The sequence below is a fragment of the Phoenix dactylifera genome, chromosome 4 (assembly GCF_009389715.1).
Source record: "Phoenix dactylifera cultivar Barhee BC4 chromosome 4, palm_55x_up_171113_PBpolish2nd_filt_p, whole genome shotgun sequence".
Taxonomy (NCBI): domain Eukaryota; kingdom Viridiplantae; phylum Streptophyta; class Magnoliopsida; order Arecales; family Arecaceae; genus Phoenix; species Phoenix dactylifera.
The window spans coordinates 8036492-8050805 of record NC_052395.1 but is presented as its reverse complement, the minus strand read 5'-3'; the positions used below and the strand labels follow the sequence as shown (position 1 = coordinate 8050805).

General features: G+C 47.7%; 1 protein-coding gene across 2 annotated transcripts; it reads left to right on the top strand.

Annotated features, from left to right (window-relative positions):
* Nucleotides 1-2035: 2035 nt before the first annotated feature.
* LOC103700452 (inorganic pyrophosphatase 2-like) lies at nt 2036-3758 on the top strand. Of its 2 annotated transcripts, none has more exons than XM_039125450.1 (4): nt 2036-2206; nt 2280-2401; nt 2496-2697; nt 3167-3758. In XM_039125450.1, the coding sequence occupies exons 1-4, from the start codon at nt 2069-2071 to the stop codon at nt 3605-3607; spliced, it is 903 nt and encodes a 300-aa protein (XP_038981378.1). In that variant the 5' UTR covers nt 2036-2068; the 3' UTR covers nt 3608-3758. The 2 variants fall into 2 exon arrangements, with proteins under 2 accessions (XP_038981378.1, XP_038981377.1); XM_039125449.1 differs by having other exon boundaries at nt 2040-2206; nt 2285-2401.
* The last annotated feature ends 10556 nt before the right edge of the window (nt 3759-14314 follow it).

The following is a 14314-nucleotide window of genomic DNA, read 5'->3' as shown; positions in this document are numbered from 1 at the left end:
ATCTTATTTTCCTCATCAAAATAATTATTAGTATTAAAAATCTATCATAAGTATAAATAAAAATATTAATTTTATAATGAAAAATAATATATTTTTATAAGATTAATAATTTATAGGAGTAATAAATATATTTTTTAGAATATATTAATAATTAATATATTGATAAATATATTAATATTTTATCATAATATATTTTATATGATTAATAACTATATGATAAGGGCTACTAAAAGTAGAATATGTGACAAAATTATGGAGCTATTATAGGAATTAACATATTGATTTACATTTTTGATTCATGAGAATTAAAAATATATAAAAAATCCATCTAAGATATATCAGGGGTATTTGTGGTATTATGTGGTCAGTAATCTTGGATCTCCGTACCATACCAAACAAGTTACTTATGGATACCCGGAGATTTTTAATCACTGAACCATGGTCTACTAAACATATTGATCTTAGATCACTGGGATCAAATCATCCTAGTATTTGAATCATCGGAGATTTTAGATCACTGTGGTGATTCTGTTAGGGTTACCAAATGCCCCCACAATGAAGCAACGTGGTAACTTTCTCGAGTAATTTTTCTTGGTTAACGTAGCATTGCTTCCCTGTCTCATGAATTTGCTTGAGAAACAGTAGGCTCCCATAAGAATTCGTATCGGCGCGGAGCCAAAACCATATTTAGCAGCATAAGCTAATCCCTGGGCGTAAACCGTCAACCGCATCTTCCACTCCCTTTTCCCTCCAGTTTTCGCCAAAGAAGGTACAGGCTGAGCCCCCCTCCCTTCCACCGCTAAATATGGGGAAACTTGAGCTCCTTTTATTTGCATCCATGGTTACAGCAAGTCAGCAACTCCACACCTTCAACCGGTTGGCATCGTATCTTTTTCACTCGAAAGAAGGATCCACCGTCCTTCATGCAATTCCACCGTTGGATCACCCATCGAATAGATCTCAAAGCAAGTTGATTCTTTTTTTTTAAAAAATAGTTTTTTCTTCTTTTCTCGCAATTCAAACTAGTCGTGTATGTTTTGCTTCTTCCTTCTCCTTGCACTAAAACAAATTAGGATTTTTTTGCATGAATACCCTCCTAAATATCGGATTTTTCATGAATACCTTTCCAAAATTGATATTTGCATGTATATCCTCGTAAAACACTTGTTTTGCTATTATACTCTATTTTTTTTTTTTTTTCATATGTACCTATGCAATCTAACGATGCTAAAAAATTAACAATTTTAAATTAAAATGACTAAAATATTCTTAATGGGTAGACATGCAAATAGATCGGCGCCCCGATCTTTAGCAAGTTTGAAATGAAGTCTGGATTTTGGCAGATCCGGATTGCTGAAAAAAGGACCGGTATCAAACAGCTGATACCGTTCCGTTGGGACAGAATGGCTCTTTTGGATTGAAAAATGCACAGTTAGAGTTCCAGAGAGCCATGGATGAAGATCTCTGACGGTAGGAGAAAAAGACAAGGACAGTAAGGAATTTTAAAATTTTATTTTATTTTTAATTAATATAAATATAATTTTTCTTAATACCATTAGAACAATCGTTATATGAGGGGCATTTGTAAAATAATAAAATTTTATGAGAGTATGCATACAAATATCAATTTTAGAAGAATATTTATATAAAATCTGATATTTAGAAGGGTATCTATCTAAAAATAACTCAACAAATTATGTAAAGAACTGGAAAGATTCCGAAGCTCCTATGCGGAATATTCCCCCGTCCAACGGCTCAAAACCCGTGAGATTATGTGACGGCGTGCGATGCACGCGTTCCCGCAAAAAGGATCCGTGCTCCTCCCGAGAATCCCCATCCTATCCCACCCGAACCGGTTATTCCACCCACCTTTAGTATAAACCCACAGATATTCAAAAAAAGAAAACCAACCCATAATAGGATTCCACTGAGTTTTATTCCCATCACGATACATGGCGCGTAATATTCCTTTGGCATCTTCCGCTCCCTATATATGCCCCTCCCCAAATCCATTGGGACCTCAAAAATCTCATAGTTCCAAAGGTTTCTTCAGCTTGATCTCGATTCAATGGCGAGGATCGTCGTGATGTTCGACTTCGACAAGACGATCATCGACTGCGACAGCGATAACTGGGTCGTCGACCAGCTCGGCGCCACCGAGCTTTTTGAGCACCTCCTCCCGACCATGCCGTGGTATTCTCTCATGGTTTGTGCACCGCTATCTCTCTTCTTCCCTATATATCATACTCACCTCACCTTATGCTTCGCAACTCTTGCAGGACAGGATGATGAAGGAGCTACAATTACAGGGGAAGACCGTCGAAGAAATTGCAGATTGCCTGAAGAGGGCTCCATTGGACCCTCACGTCATCACGGCCATCAAATCGGCTTATGATCTTGGGTACGCTTTCTTGTTTTGGTCGGGTCCTTTTCCGTTGTTCAGGCATGATGTTGTGTTGGTACCGTATTGATGGCTTGTTCTTCTTTTGGTTTAGGTGTGATCTGAGGGTGGTGAGTGATGCCAACCTCTTCTTCGTCGTGACAGTCCTCAAACACCATGGGCTTCTTGAGTATTTCTCGGAGATCAATACCAATCCAAGCTATATGGACGAGGAGGGGAGGCTCAGGATCTTCCCTTACCATGACTTCACCACCTCTTCTCATGGCTGCAGCCTCTGCCCTCCAAACATGTGCAAGGTAACTATTTTCTTAAGAAAACCTTCTTTGCTTAACTATTTATTCAGTATGATGTATAGTGCCTCTTCAAGCCATAACTTCATTAATGGTTCTAAAAATCTATAATTTTCTCTGATATTTAAGTGGTGGCTTTTCTTCATCCTTCTTTCCGTAATGTTTTAGGGAAAGAAAAAGAGAGTAACGGTAATTTATTTCGAACTTTGAAGGTTTAAAATAGAGTTTAGCCAGTTTCCTACTTTAGCCCTCCTTTTTTGAACAAAGAAAACAGAAAGCATTGACGTAGACGTCCAGACCATCGTAATCTAATTTAGAATCCTCTTATCGAAATTCCACCAATACATTTGCAATATAACTGAAAATAATGCATTTAGAGACTAACAGGGCCTTGAGTTGCTATAGCCCTTTTCTGGCTCTTGATTCTCTTGTTCTTTTGGCTGCCAATCTAATCCTGATTTTTTGCCAAATACAGGGTAAGATCATCGAACGAATCCAAGCACAAGCCCCTGCAGATGGAAAGAAGCGATTCATCTACCTAGGCGACGGGAAGGGTGACTACTGCCCTTCTCTCAAGTTCAGTGAAGAAGACTATGTCATGCCAAGGAAGAATTACCCTCTGTGGCAGCTCATCTGCGACAACCCTCAGCAGCTCAAGGCTGAGGTCCATGAATGGAGCAATGGTGAGGAAATTGAAAGAACCCTCCTGCAGCTCGTCAACATGTCGAACATTGCCGATCACAACAATGCTGCCCAATTATTCTCAGGAGATTGCAAGCTCGAGACCATTCCTGCGTCACCCAATGAAGCCCTTATCAGCGGACCTGCTCATGACCAGCTGGACAAAGCCATCGGGTTAAGCTTTGCACTTCAACACACGTCCCGGCTCAAATGTTTCAGTGAAACGTTCTCCTAAACAGCGTTGTGTCTAACGGATCTTCAACAAACCAGCTGGGCAACAAAATCCTAACAACCTTCTGACAACTATGATCTCTCCGATCTCTATATATACCCTATCAAGTAAACCGATGTGCGATGGGTAATGAAAATATATTCTTCTTCTTCTACATTTCATCTTCTTCCTCTGTTCTCTTCTCAATCTTCATATCATGGTATCAGAGCGGGACGACCTCACTGGGACGGCCTCAACTGATACATCTAGTCTTCCTCCTACAAAATGAAGGGTGTTGTGGGGAGGGGAGGGGCCCTTAAATTTAGTCCCACATCGGCTAGTAGCGGAAAAGTTCCATGCCTTAAATGGGGGGTGGAAATCCTTTCCTCTCGAGGCGCCTTTTGAAGGGCAAACCCGTGAGGGCACCAGTCTCCCCCCGTCAGCGCTGGACGCGCGGGCTGGGCGACCCCCACTCGGGGGATCTGCTCGGTTGACCCCCGCTTGGGGGGGTCTGCTCACCAAAGTATGGCGATGTTTTTTTCCTTAACACTACCCCCCGACTTCCGAGCTCGAGCTGCTCGGGAGTTCGAGCGCGGGAAGTAGTTTTGGTTATGCTTTAAGGAAATTTCGAATTATTGCGCGTTTCCAGGTGCCTTAAATAGGCGGCGCCTCTTTCTCCGAAAACGTTTCATCAGGGTACCCTTTCATTTTTCGAAGCGTCCTCGCGTCGTGGGCTCATGATGAGACTACACGATCCGACGCGACGCTTCTGTATTCAGAGTGTCGGTTCGGAGTGAATGCGGCGCCTTTAGTTTTTAGGTTGACGCGTGTCACGATCTGAGCGGGGGGCAGCGCTCCGATTTGCAGATCCGGGCCGTCGGCGGGGGATATATATATATATATATACATCCCTCGCCGGTCGCCTCCCCCTGTTGCCTGCATCTCCCTCCTTCCTTCTTCTCAGTCCGAAGTAACCGATCTCCGGTGAACCTCTGTCAGGTCTTTTTCGTTCGTTCAGAGTTTTCTTTTCCTTCCTTTCTTCTTTTCCAATGGGTTCTGGTCCAGGCGAGCTTGGGTCTACCATGGGCGAGGTTGAAGTCGAGATGGTCGGGGAGTGGTTTTTTCCTCGGCGAGGGTTCCGTTTGGAGCCCGCCGGATTGGGGGATCGAGTAACGAACCCCCCAGTAGGCCGGATCGGAGTGTATCGGGAGGCACTCTGGGCCGGCCTACGGTTTCCTCTGCATGGGTTCGTGAACGAGTTGCTTACGGAGTACCAGCTGGTCCCGGCGCAACTTGCTCCAAATGCATGGAGGACAATCGTCGGGTTCCTGTCGCTGTGCCTGGCGTACGGGATCCCGACCTCCGTAAATGTCTTCCGGCGACTTTTTATGTTAAAGTCGAACCCGAGAGACTGAAAGTGGCTTTACGTCGCCCTTCGGGCGGGTCGGCCACTCTTCCACGGCGCCCCGTCGTCCATTCATGACTGGAAGAAGAAATTTTTCTTCTTGGGTTCTGAGCGGACATGGAGGTTTGACCCCAGGTGGAGGCCGAGCCGGCTTAGGGCTGTCAACAAAATGCCAAGGCTTTCTACGCGCGAGCAGAAAATCCTCGACGCCATTCGCAGCCTCGGGGACGGTATTCTCCTAAGCGGCCTCATAAGCGAGGACGCTTTAGTGAATGTAGGCCTGAGCTCGACGCGTCCTCAGGGTAAGGGCAATAGTAGGAAGCTTGTCTCCTTTTCTCTCTTTTTTTTTTTTTAACGTTCTGGGTCTTATTCTGCTCGTCCTTGCAGATATCGCGAAGATGGTTACCAAGAGCGAAGTATTATACGCTCGGTTCCGAAGAGGGCGGCTGAGCTCGGAGGGGAGCCGCTTGAGCCGAAGAAGAAAGCAAAGGTCCCCTCCCCTTGAGTCGGCTCTCCCGAGGCCGCTAGAAGGGGAGGGTCGAGCTCCGAGCCTGCAGGCTCGGAGGGGGCGGCGTTGGCGCTTGCGTGTCCGGCGCCAATCTCTCAGATCCCTAGTCAGCCTCCCGCCCAACCTGAGGGGCTGGCACCCGAGCCGAGGAGCAGCCAAGGGGCCGCGAGGCCAGAGGCAGGTGGGTCCGGCTGTCCCGACCCGGCGGGGAATCAAGAGCGGCGGTCCTACATCATGGAGTGGACATTGTTCGAGGATGAGTCGGCCCTCGAAAACATTGAAACGGCGCGGCAACTTTTCCGCGTCGCGCTCCTCCCGGCCGACAGGGCGAGGATTCAGGCTATGAGCCAGAACCAGTTCTTGGACTCGGCCCGCTTCTCCGCAATTCGGGTAAGTTTTTGTTTGGTATTTCCTCGCACAGTTTTTTTTTTTTTTTGTCCTCCCTTGGCATAACTTTTGCTTTGATTGCAGCATCTCCATGAGACCGAGACCCTGATCGCCCTCAATACGAACTACCGAGATCGGGCTCGTCGGTGCTCGCAAGCACGGGAGGGGGCCGAGAAGAAGGCGGCGGAGGCCGAGAAAAAGGTGGCAGAGCTCGAGCTCCATAAGAAGGAGCTCTTGCTCAGAGTAGGCGCCACCGAAGACGAAGTCAAGCTCCTGTCGATGGCGCTTGATGAAGAGAAGGCCGCCCATGCTCTGACTAGATCAGAGCTGCGGGCCGCCGAGGCTCGCCTAGCCGAGGCGCGGTCCCTGCTCGTCGTCCGCGAGCAGGCAATAAGGAGCGCAGAGCTCAAGGCCGAGGAGCTCCAAACTCGGCTCGGAGCCCAGGAGAAGGAGGCCCAGGAGCGGGCTCAGAACGCCGTCCAGCTCTTCCGTGAATCGGAAGAGTTTCGGGAGTTGCTCGAGGAGGAAGCTGTGAACGGCCTTATTCAAGGGTTCACCGACTTCCGCAATCAACTACGCCGGCTTTGCCCCGACTTCGATCTCAATCTGCTCCAGCCCGGAGCCGGAGTCGAGGGCCTCGAGACGGAGTCGGCCGAGGCGACCGGAGAGGTTGCTCCGGAGGCCACCACGGAGGCCGCTCGGGGAGCCACTCTCGAGGTCGTGTCTAGAGGCATTGAAGGCGGCGAGCCCGGGACCACTGCCGGAGGGACCGAAGCTGGGGGCGTTGAGCCCGGGGAGATCTCGACCGGAGATGCCGCCACGGCCGCCTCTTAGTTGTGCTTTTTCTTTTCCTTTTTCTTTTGTAATGGAGTCGGCTTGTGTCTACCGCACGGCCGAGACAATTTTGTTCTTGGTCTTGGCTTTTGAATGAAAGTTTTTCAATTTTCGCTGACTATAGTACACTTTCTAACCATCGTTCCTCTAAGACTTTATTGCTCGGACTTTCGGGCTGCTGAGGCGCTAGATCGAAAAGACGCCCGAGCCCGTCGAGCTCTTAGGTCTAGGTTGGAGTTTCACGGCCGCAAAGCTCAGGGCCTCGGCCGTGGGGCGCCTTGCTCTAATCATCGTATCAAGCAGCTAGCTTGCAGCCCGAATCGGACCCTCCGAGCTCGGGGTTACATTTCACCGAGCGGTCGAAAGACTGACCTATGGCTTAAGCAGGCGCGTTCAACTAGATTATTTGTAATCGACTCGGCGGAGGACCCCGATATTGGCCGGAGTACTTTCCAGTAAAAGCATCCGACACGAAAATGAACGAAACGTGTAATGAACAAGGTAGGCGCCAATCAAAGCGTACCTTGTTGGGGCTGCACGCCCCGAGCCGCGAACTGTTCGTAGAGGGCGGCCCCGAGTTTAATCCAACGCACGGGGCCGTAGCCTTTTGAGCTTGCACATGGAGCTACCACTGGCTTCGGGGTGCCCGGATCGATGGTCGGCGAGGACCGAGCCGAGCCCGATAGTCGGTGGAGATCGAGCCGAGCTCGATAGAGGACCGCATCTCGAGCTGTTGGATGACCACGAACATTTTCGGAGAGACCACGAGGGTGCTCCATCATCCCGAAGTATCGGGGCATCCCGAACGTAGTCGAGGTATTTGATGGAGATCGAGTTGAGCTCGATAGTTGATGGAGATCGAACCGAGCTCGATGGTTGGTGGAGATCGAGCCGAGCTCGATAACTGATGGAGATCGAGCCGAGCTCGATGACCGATGGAGATCGAGCCGAGCTCGATGGTCGGCGGAGATCGAGCCGAGCTCGATACCTGATGGAGGTCGAGCCGAGCTCGATGACTAATGAAGATCGAGCCGAGCTCGATAGCTGATGGAGATCGAGCCGAGCTCGATGGTTGGTGGAGATCGAGCCGAGCTCGATAGCTAATGGAGATCGAGCCGAGCTCGATAGCTGATGGAGATCGAGCCGAGCTCGATGACCGATGGAGATCGAGCCGAGCTCGATGGTCGGCGGAGATCGAGCCGAGCTCGATACCGGATGGAGATCGAGCCGAGCTCGATGACTGATGGAGATCGAGCCGAGCTCGATGGTTGGTGGAGATCGAGCCGAGCTCGATAGCCGATGGAGATCGAGCCGAGCTCGATGGTTGGTGGAGATCGAGCCGAGCTCGATAACTGATGGAGATCGAGCCGAGCTCGATGACCGATGGAGATCGAGCCGAGCTCGATGGTCGGCAGAGATCGAGCCGAGCTCGATGCCTGATGGAGGTCGAGCCGAGCTCGATGACTGATGGAGATCGAGCCGAGCTCGATAGCTGATGGAGATCGAGCCGAGCTCGATAGCTGATGGAGATCGAGCCGAGCTCGATGGTTGGTGGAGATCGAGCCGAGCTCGATAACTAGTGGAGATCGAGTCGAGCTCGATGACTGATGGAGATCGAGCCGAGCTCGATGACCGATGGAGATCGAGCCGAGCTCGATGACCGATGGAGATCGAGCCGAGCTCGATGGTTGGCAGAGATCGAGCCGAGCTCGATACCGGATGGAGGTCGAGCCGAGCTCGTTGACTGATGAAGATCGAGCCGAGCTCGATAGCTGATGGAGATCGAGCCGAGCTCGATGGTTGGTGGAGATCGAGCCGAGCTCGATGGTTGGTGGAGATCGAGCCGAGCTCGATAGCTGATGGAGATCGATGGAGATCGATGGAGATCGAGCGGTCGAAAGACTGACCTATGGCTTAAGTAGGCGCGTTCAACTAGATTATTTGCAATCGACTCGGCGGAGGACCCCGATATTGGCCGGAGTACTTTCCAGTAAAAGCATCCGACACGAAAATGAACGAAACGTGTAATGAACAAGGTAGGCGCCAATCAAAGCGTACCTTGTTGGGGCTGCACGCCCCGAGCCGCGAACTGTTCGTAGAGGGCGGCCCCGAGTTTAATCCAACGCACGGGGCCGTAGCCTTTTGAGCTTGCACATGGAGCTACCACTGGCTTCGGGGTGCCCAGATCGATGGTCGGCGAGGACCGAGCCGAGCCCGATAGTCGGTGGAGATCGAGCCGAGCTCGATAGAGGACCGCATCTCGAGCTGTTGGATGACCACGAACATTTTCGGGGAGACCACGAGGGTGCTCCATCATCCCGAAGTATCGGGGCATCCCGACCGTAGTCGAGGTATTTGATGGAGATCGAGTTGAGCTCGATAGTTGATGGAGATCGAACCGAGCTCGATGGTTGGTGGAGATCGAGCCGAGCTCGATAGCTAATGGAGATCGAGCCGAGCTCGATGACCGATGGAGATCGAGCCGAGCTCGATGACCGATGGAGATCGAGCCGAGCTCGATGGTCGGCGGAGATCGAGCCGAGCTCGATGGTCGGCGGAGATCGAGCCGAGCTCGATACCTGATGGAGGTCGAGCCGAGCTCGATACCTGATGGAGGTCGAGCCGAGCTCGATGACTAATGAAGATCGAGCCGAGCTCGATAGCTGATGGAGATCGAGCCGAGCTCGATGGTTGGTGGAGATCGAGCCGAGCTCGATAGCTGATGGAGATCGAGCCGAGCTCGATAGCTGATGGAGATCGAGCCGAGCTCGATGACCGATGGAGATCGAGCCGAGCTCGATGGTCGGCGGAGATCGAGCCGAGCTCGAAACCGGATGGAGATCGAGCCGAGCTCGATGACTGATGGAGATCGAGCCGAGCTCGATGGTTGGTGGAGATCGTGTTAGATGTATGCCCTAGAAGCCAATTTGGCTGACACATTGTTGATTCTAGGGACATAATTTTGTACTTGACTATTTATTATTGAATAAATAAAAGGCATCTTTTTCATTCATATTGTTTATGTGTCTATGAATCGTCCAAGAAATTAATAAGATGATGATACATATTCTCAAGAGTTGAGAATTTGAGCCATGTATCATTGGTGATTAATTTCTAAATGCTCCTGATCAAAGGATCATCACGAGGACGGTGATCGATCCGATCAGTGCACAGATCACTCTCCTTCTGGATGGACGAGACTTGAGTCCACAGTGTAGGGACACTAAAGTGATAGTGCAGGTGCTTGTTAGAGAACAAGGGTACTGAGCGTGACCAATACAAGAAGTCACTTGGATGTCTATCCACTCGTCAGTGACTTGCTTGATGTTGCAGTAGTGTGACTGGTCCTTTGACCTGCGGCGCTTCGGCTACTCACAGTGAGGTTATTGTAGTTTGACTGCACACATACATGGTCTCTAGCCATATGGGTCCATGCAGTGTAGATTGGCTGCAGTAAGTTCACTGTAGGAGTAGGGTATGCACCTATATGGAATCTATCGACCTTGATAGATAAGGAGAGATCCTATGTGATTTATAAGACTGAGTTCGTAAGACCTCGGCCGGGGCAGTATGCACAGTGGAGAAAGAGTTTTTCACTATCGAACTCGAGTCGAATAAATCTTGACATATGACAGACGATGGGGTTTGACGAGTTGTCCATGACCTCCGTCCTGTAGGGATCCACGATAGTAGGACTGTATCACATGTTTAACTGCACCTAGAGGTTCATCATTCCATTCTGCTGGGTAGCCACTACATGCTGCTAGGTGTCACTGGTGGATGGTGGGACTCATAGGGATTATCTTGATGATCGATAAACCCTAATGAGTTGAGTTGGAATCGTTCCAACCCATTGAAAGGAGTTTTCAATGATATAGTGATAGAGATCACAATATATCTCACTACCAGTCAGAATAGAACCTATGGGGTCACACACACTAGAAGTATTGACCGATCCGATGGTTGAAATCGTGATTAGGAATCACAAGAAATCAATTTGATTGATAAGAAGTTGAAGAAGGAAAAAGGAATTAATTAATTGGACTTGAAACAAGAATCCTACTTCGGGTAGGATACCTAGAGTTCTAATTGGATTAGGACTGGGATTCCTACTTGGAATAGGATTCCTCAATCCTAATGAGATTAGGAGTTTTGAATTAAAAATTGGATTCCTACTTGGAGTAGGATTCCTAGAAATCCTAATTGGATTAGGACTTCGGATTCAAGTAGAGTCCTAATTGGATTAGGACTAAAATTAAACAAATCCTAATAGGATTAGGATTCCTTAAGTCTAAATTAATTATTAATCTAATGAATCAACATGACTCCTAATTGGATTAGGATTGAAGAGTTCAATTGAGTCATGGTTCATTCAAGTCCTAATTGGATTAGGACTAGTATAGATTGAACCCAATTTGGCCAATCCTAATTAGATTAGGATTAAACCATGAGAGAGGCACCTAATCCTCTTTGGAAGAGGATTAGGTTAACCAAGTAAGAGGGGCATCAGCCCCTCTCATCTTGGATGGTGCGGATTGAAGGAGAGAGAGGGGCCGGCGCACCCCCCCTTTCTTTCTTTGGAAAACCATCTAGGGCTCCTACTTTGGAGGAGCCCTTGATGGCTATAAGAAGCACCATGAGGCCGGCGCCCTAGGTATTGGAGCCATCCTCCTCTTGCTGCCGCCACCCTCCCCTCTCCTCTCTTGGTTCAGCCGCAAGCAAAGGAAGAGCAAGGTCCAAGCGTTGGCGTCTTCCTCTTCCTCCAATCCTTCTTCCAACGCAGGGAAAAGAAAGAAGGCTGCAGAAGCTGTGTTCTTCTTCCTTGAGTTCCTTCTTCTTCTTCCTCCTCTCAAGCACTTTCAAGAGTTGAAAGAAAGAGAAGAGATCAGCCATCAAAGGAGTCTTTGCAAGGGAGCTAGCACCCCGGGAAGACAAGAAAGCTTTGATCGGTTCTCTACTTCGTGTGGATACCCGTAGAGGCCGGACGTTTGAACGGCTTCAAACGAACCCTCTTCCAAAACCACGAATTCAGATTCGCGGTGATTATCTACCCGCGCAAGGTGAAGATTTGATCTTCCTATTAGTTCTAAAAGTTTTAATTCTTACCTAATTACGAAAGGTCTCGAAACAAGCGTTCATGCGATGAACGTCGAACCCGTGCATGCCGATTCCGCTGCCATCTGAAAATTTTTGAAATATCAGCGGCATGGGCGGGTTCCCAACAGTGGTATCAGAGCCTAGGCTTCGTAGATTAAGGTAAGAATTAAATATCTAAAGGCATATTAGATCTGAAAATTAAATGATCATGCATGCTGAAAAATTCTGCATGCAGATTTTTCAGGGGTGCTGATTTTTACATGCTGATTTTTATGTGATAAAAAGATGATTCTAATTGCATTGTTAATGGGATTACAAAGTTTAGAATCATGATTAGCATGATCAGCGACCTATGTCATGATATAATCAGTTAAGTTTCAGATCTGAAAATTATAATTGTAGCATACGGTGATGATCATAGGATTCAACCCCTTTTGGTATCAAATGTAATGACCTGCGATGTGATCTGCGATGTCATGTAATTTTTCAGATGCTTGCATGCATCTTATTTGATGTTTTGAGAGGCCTGCGTGCCTCCTAAAAGGAGATGTAAATTATTTTTATTTTTATTTTACATCTGGTTGTATTTCTGTGATGTGATGTACATCAACGATCAAGTTGAAGCAAAGGCATGAGATGAAAGGTGATCTAAGCGGTTGATGGCGATGGGATCAAGAGTTGATCAAGGATCGAATCAAGGAAGCTTGGAATCAATTCAAGAGTTGAAGACCACTTGATCGATTGATGTGCATGTGCTTGTAATACGACCTAATTAGAATCCATGATCATCACCTAGTTAAAGTTTAGCTTTAATTATTGCCGCGATTATAACTGCCTGCAATGCGCCGTTTGCATGTGATGTGAATGAGAGTCGGGTAGATAGGTCTACATGTGATGTAGCAAACCCAATTGAGACCTAAATCAAAACCTCCTCAATCAAGTCGAGAGTGAACCGACATGAGCAAGTCATATTAGATTAATTGATCTAATTGGTGTCTAGGAAAGCATGAAAGGTGGTTACTTAATTAGGACCTTACTCTCTGAGTAAGGGGAGCCTCCCACCTGCTTACCTGGCCAATTGTTCGATTACCTCTTATGAAAGGCTCAAGTTGCAAACACTAAGACCTGATTAACCAATATTAAGTCAATAGGTCTTCCACTGTAGTAGAGCTGCTAAGGCCTTTCTGATGTTGACTTGTCTCGGCTGGATACAGTGGTCAAGTTGCATTGGGGGGCTGGACCTCTCTATAGACATGAGATGTTGTAGGGTAAAGGTGGGGTTGGGCACCAATAACTATTAGGTGAGGACCCAATGACGACTTTATTCCTACGGTTATACGGTGGGTCTGACTTAACTAAGAAATGAGACCAATAACTGTTAGGTGAGGTCTTCATGGCTTAGAGACCAAGTTGCACTGCAACATGCTTGAGAAGCATTGTACAAGAGTTGTACACTCATCCATCTATGTGTCACCAATAACTGTTAGGTGAGGTGGCATGTAAATTGGTGGGACCGCAGTACCCACTAGAAACCCTAGTCGTGTGGGATTTCCGTTTTCCTACCAGGGGAGTGTGAGGAATTCGAGAAAATAGTGGGAGTCACATTTGTTCTAAAAGACCTTAGGACAGATTAGGATCAAGTACAAAAGTCTAACTAGAATCTTTACTCTCTGCAGATACAATGTCGGCTTCAAACCCTTTGACCCGTATTCTTGAGACCAACCGACTGACCGGAACCAATTACAAGGACTGGCTTAGAAATCTCAAAATAGTTTTGGACTGTGAGAAGATAGGTTATATACTCGATTCAGATATCCCCACATTACCAGCACGTCCCACTGATGTTCAGCGTGAGATGCATAAAAAGTGGTTGGACGATGACATTAGAGTAAAATGCTATATGATGGCATCTATGTCTAATGAACTCCAATGCCAGCATGAAAATATAAAGACTGCTAGGGACATACTGGCACACCTATAAGAGTTGTATGGTGAGCAGAGTCGCACAGCTCGTTTTGAAGTGTCCAAGAGGCTTTTCAAAGCGAAAATGCGCGAAGGGCAGTCTGTTCATGATCACGGTCTGACCATGATCAAGGACCTAGAGGAGCTTGAGAAGCTCGGTATGGACATGCACAAGGAATTGCAAGTGGATTTGATCCTACAGTCACTTCCTGATTCATTTGGTCAGTTTATAGTAAACTACCACATGAATAAGATTGAATGCACTAAGACTGAACTAATCAACATGTTGGTAACTGCTGAGGGAGCCTTGAAAGGTTCAAAGGGCAATGTCCTCGCTGCTGAGTTGACTTCTGGTTCCAAGAGAAAGTCTACTTGGAAGAAAAAGAAGCCTGCAAAGAAGCAGAAGAAAGACAAGAAGCCAAAGAAGGAAGTTCAAAAGAAAAGGGCTAACGACAAAGGAAAATGTTTCCACTGCAATGTCGAAGGCCACTGGAAGAGAAACTGTCCTTCATACCTCGAGAGCCTGAAGAACAAGAAA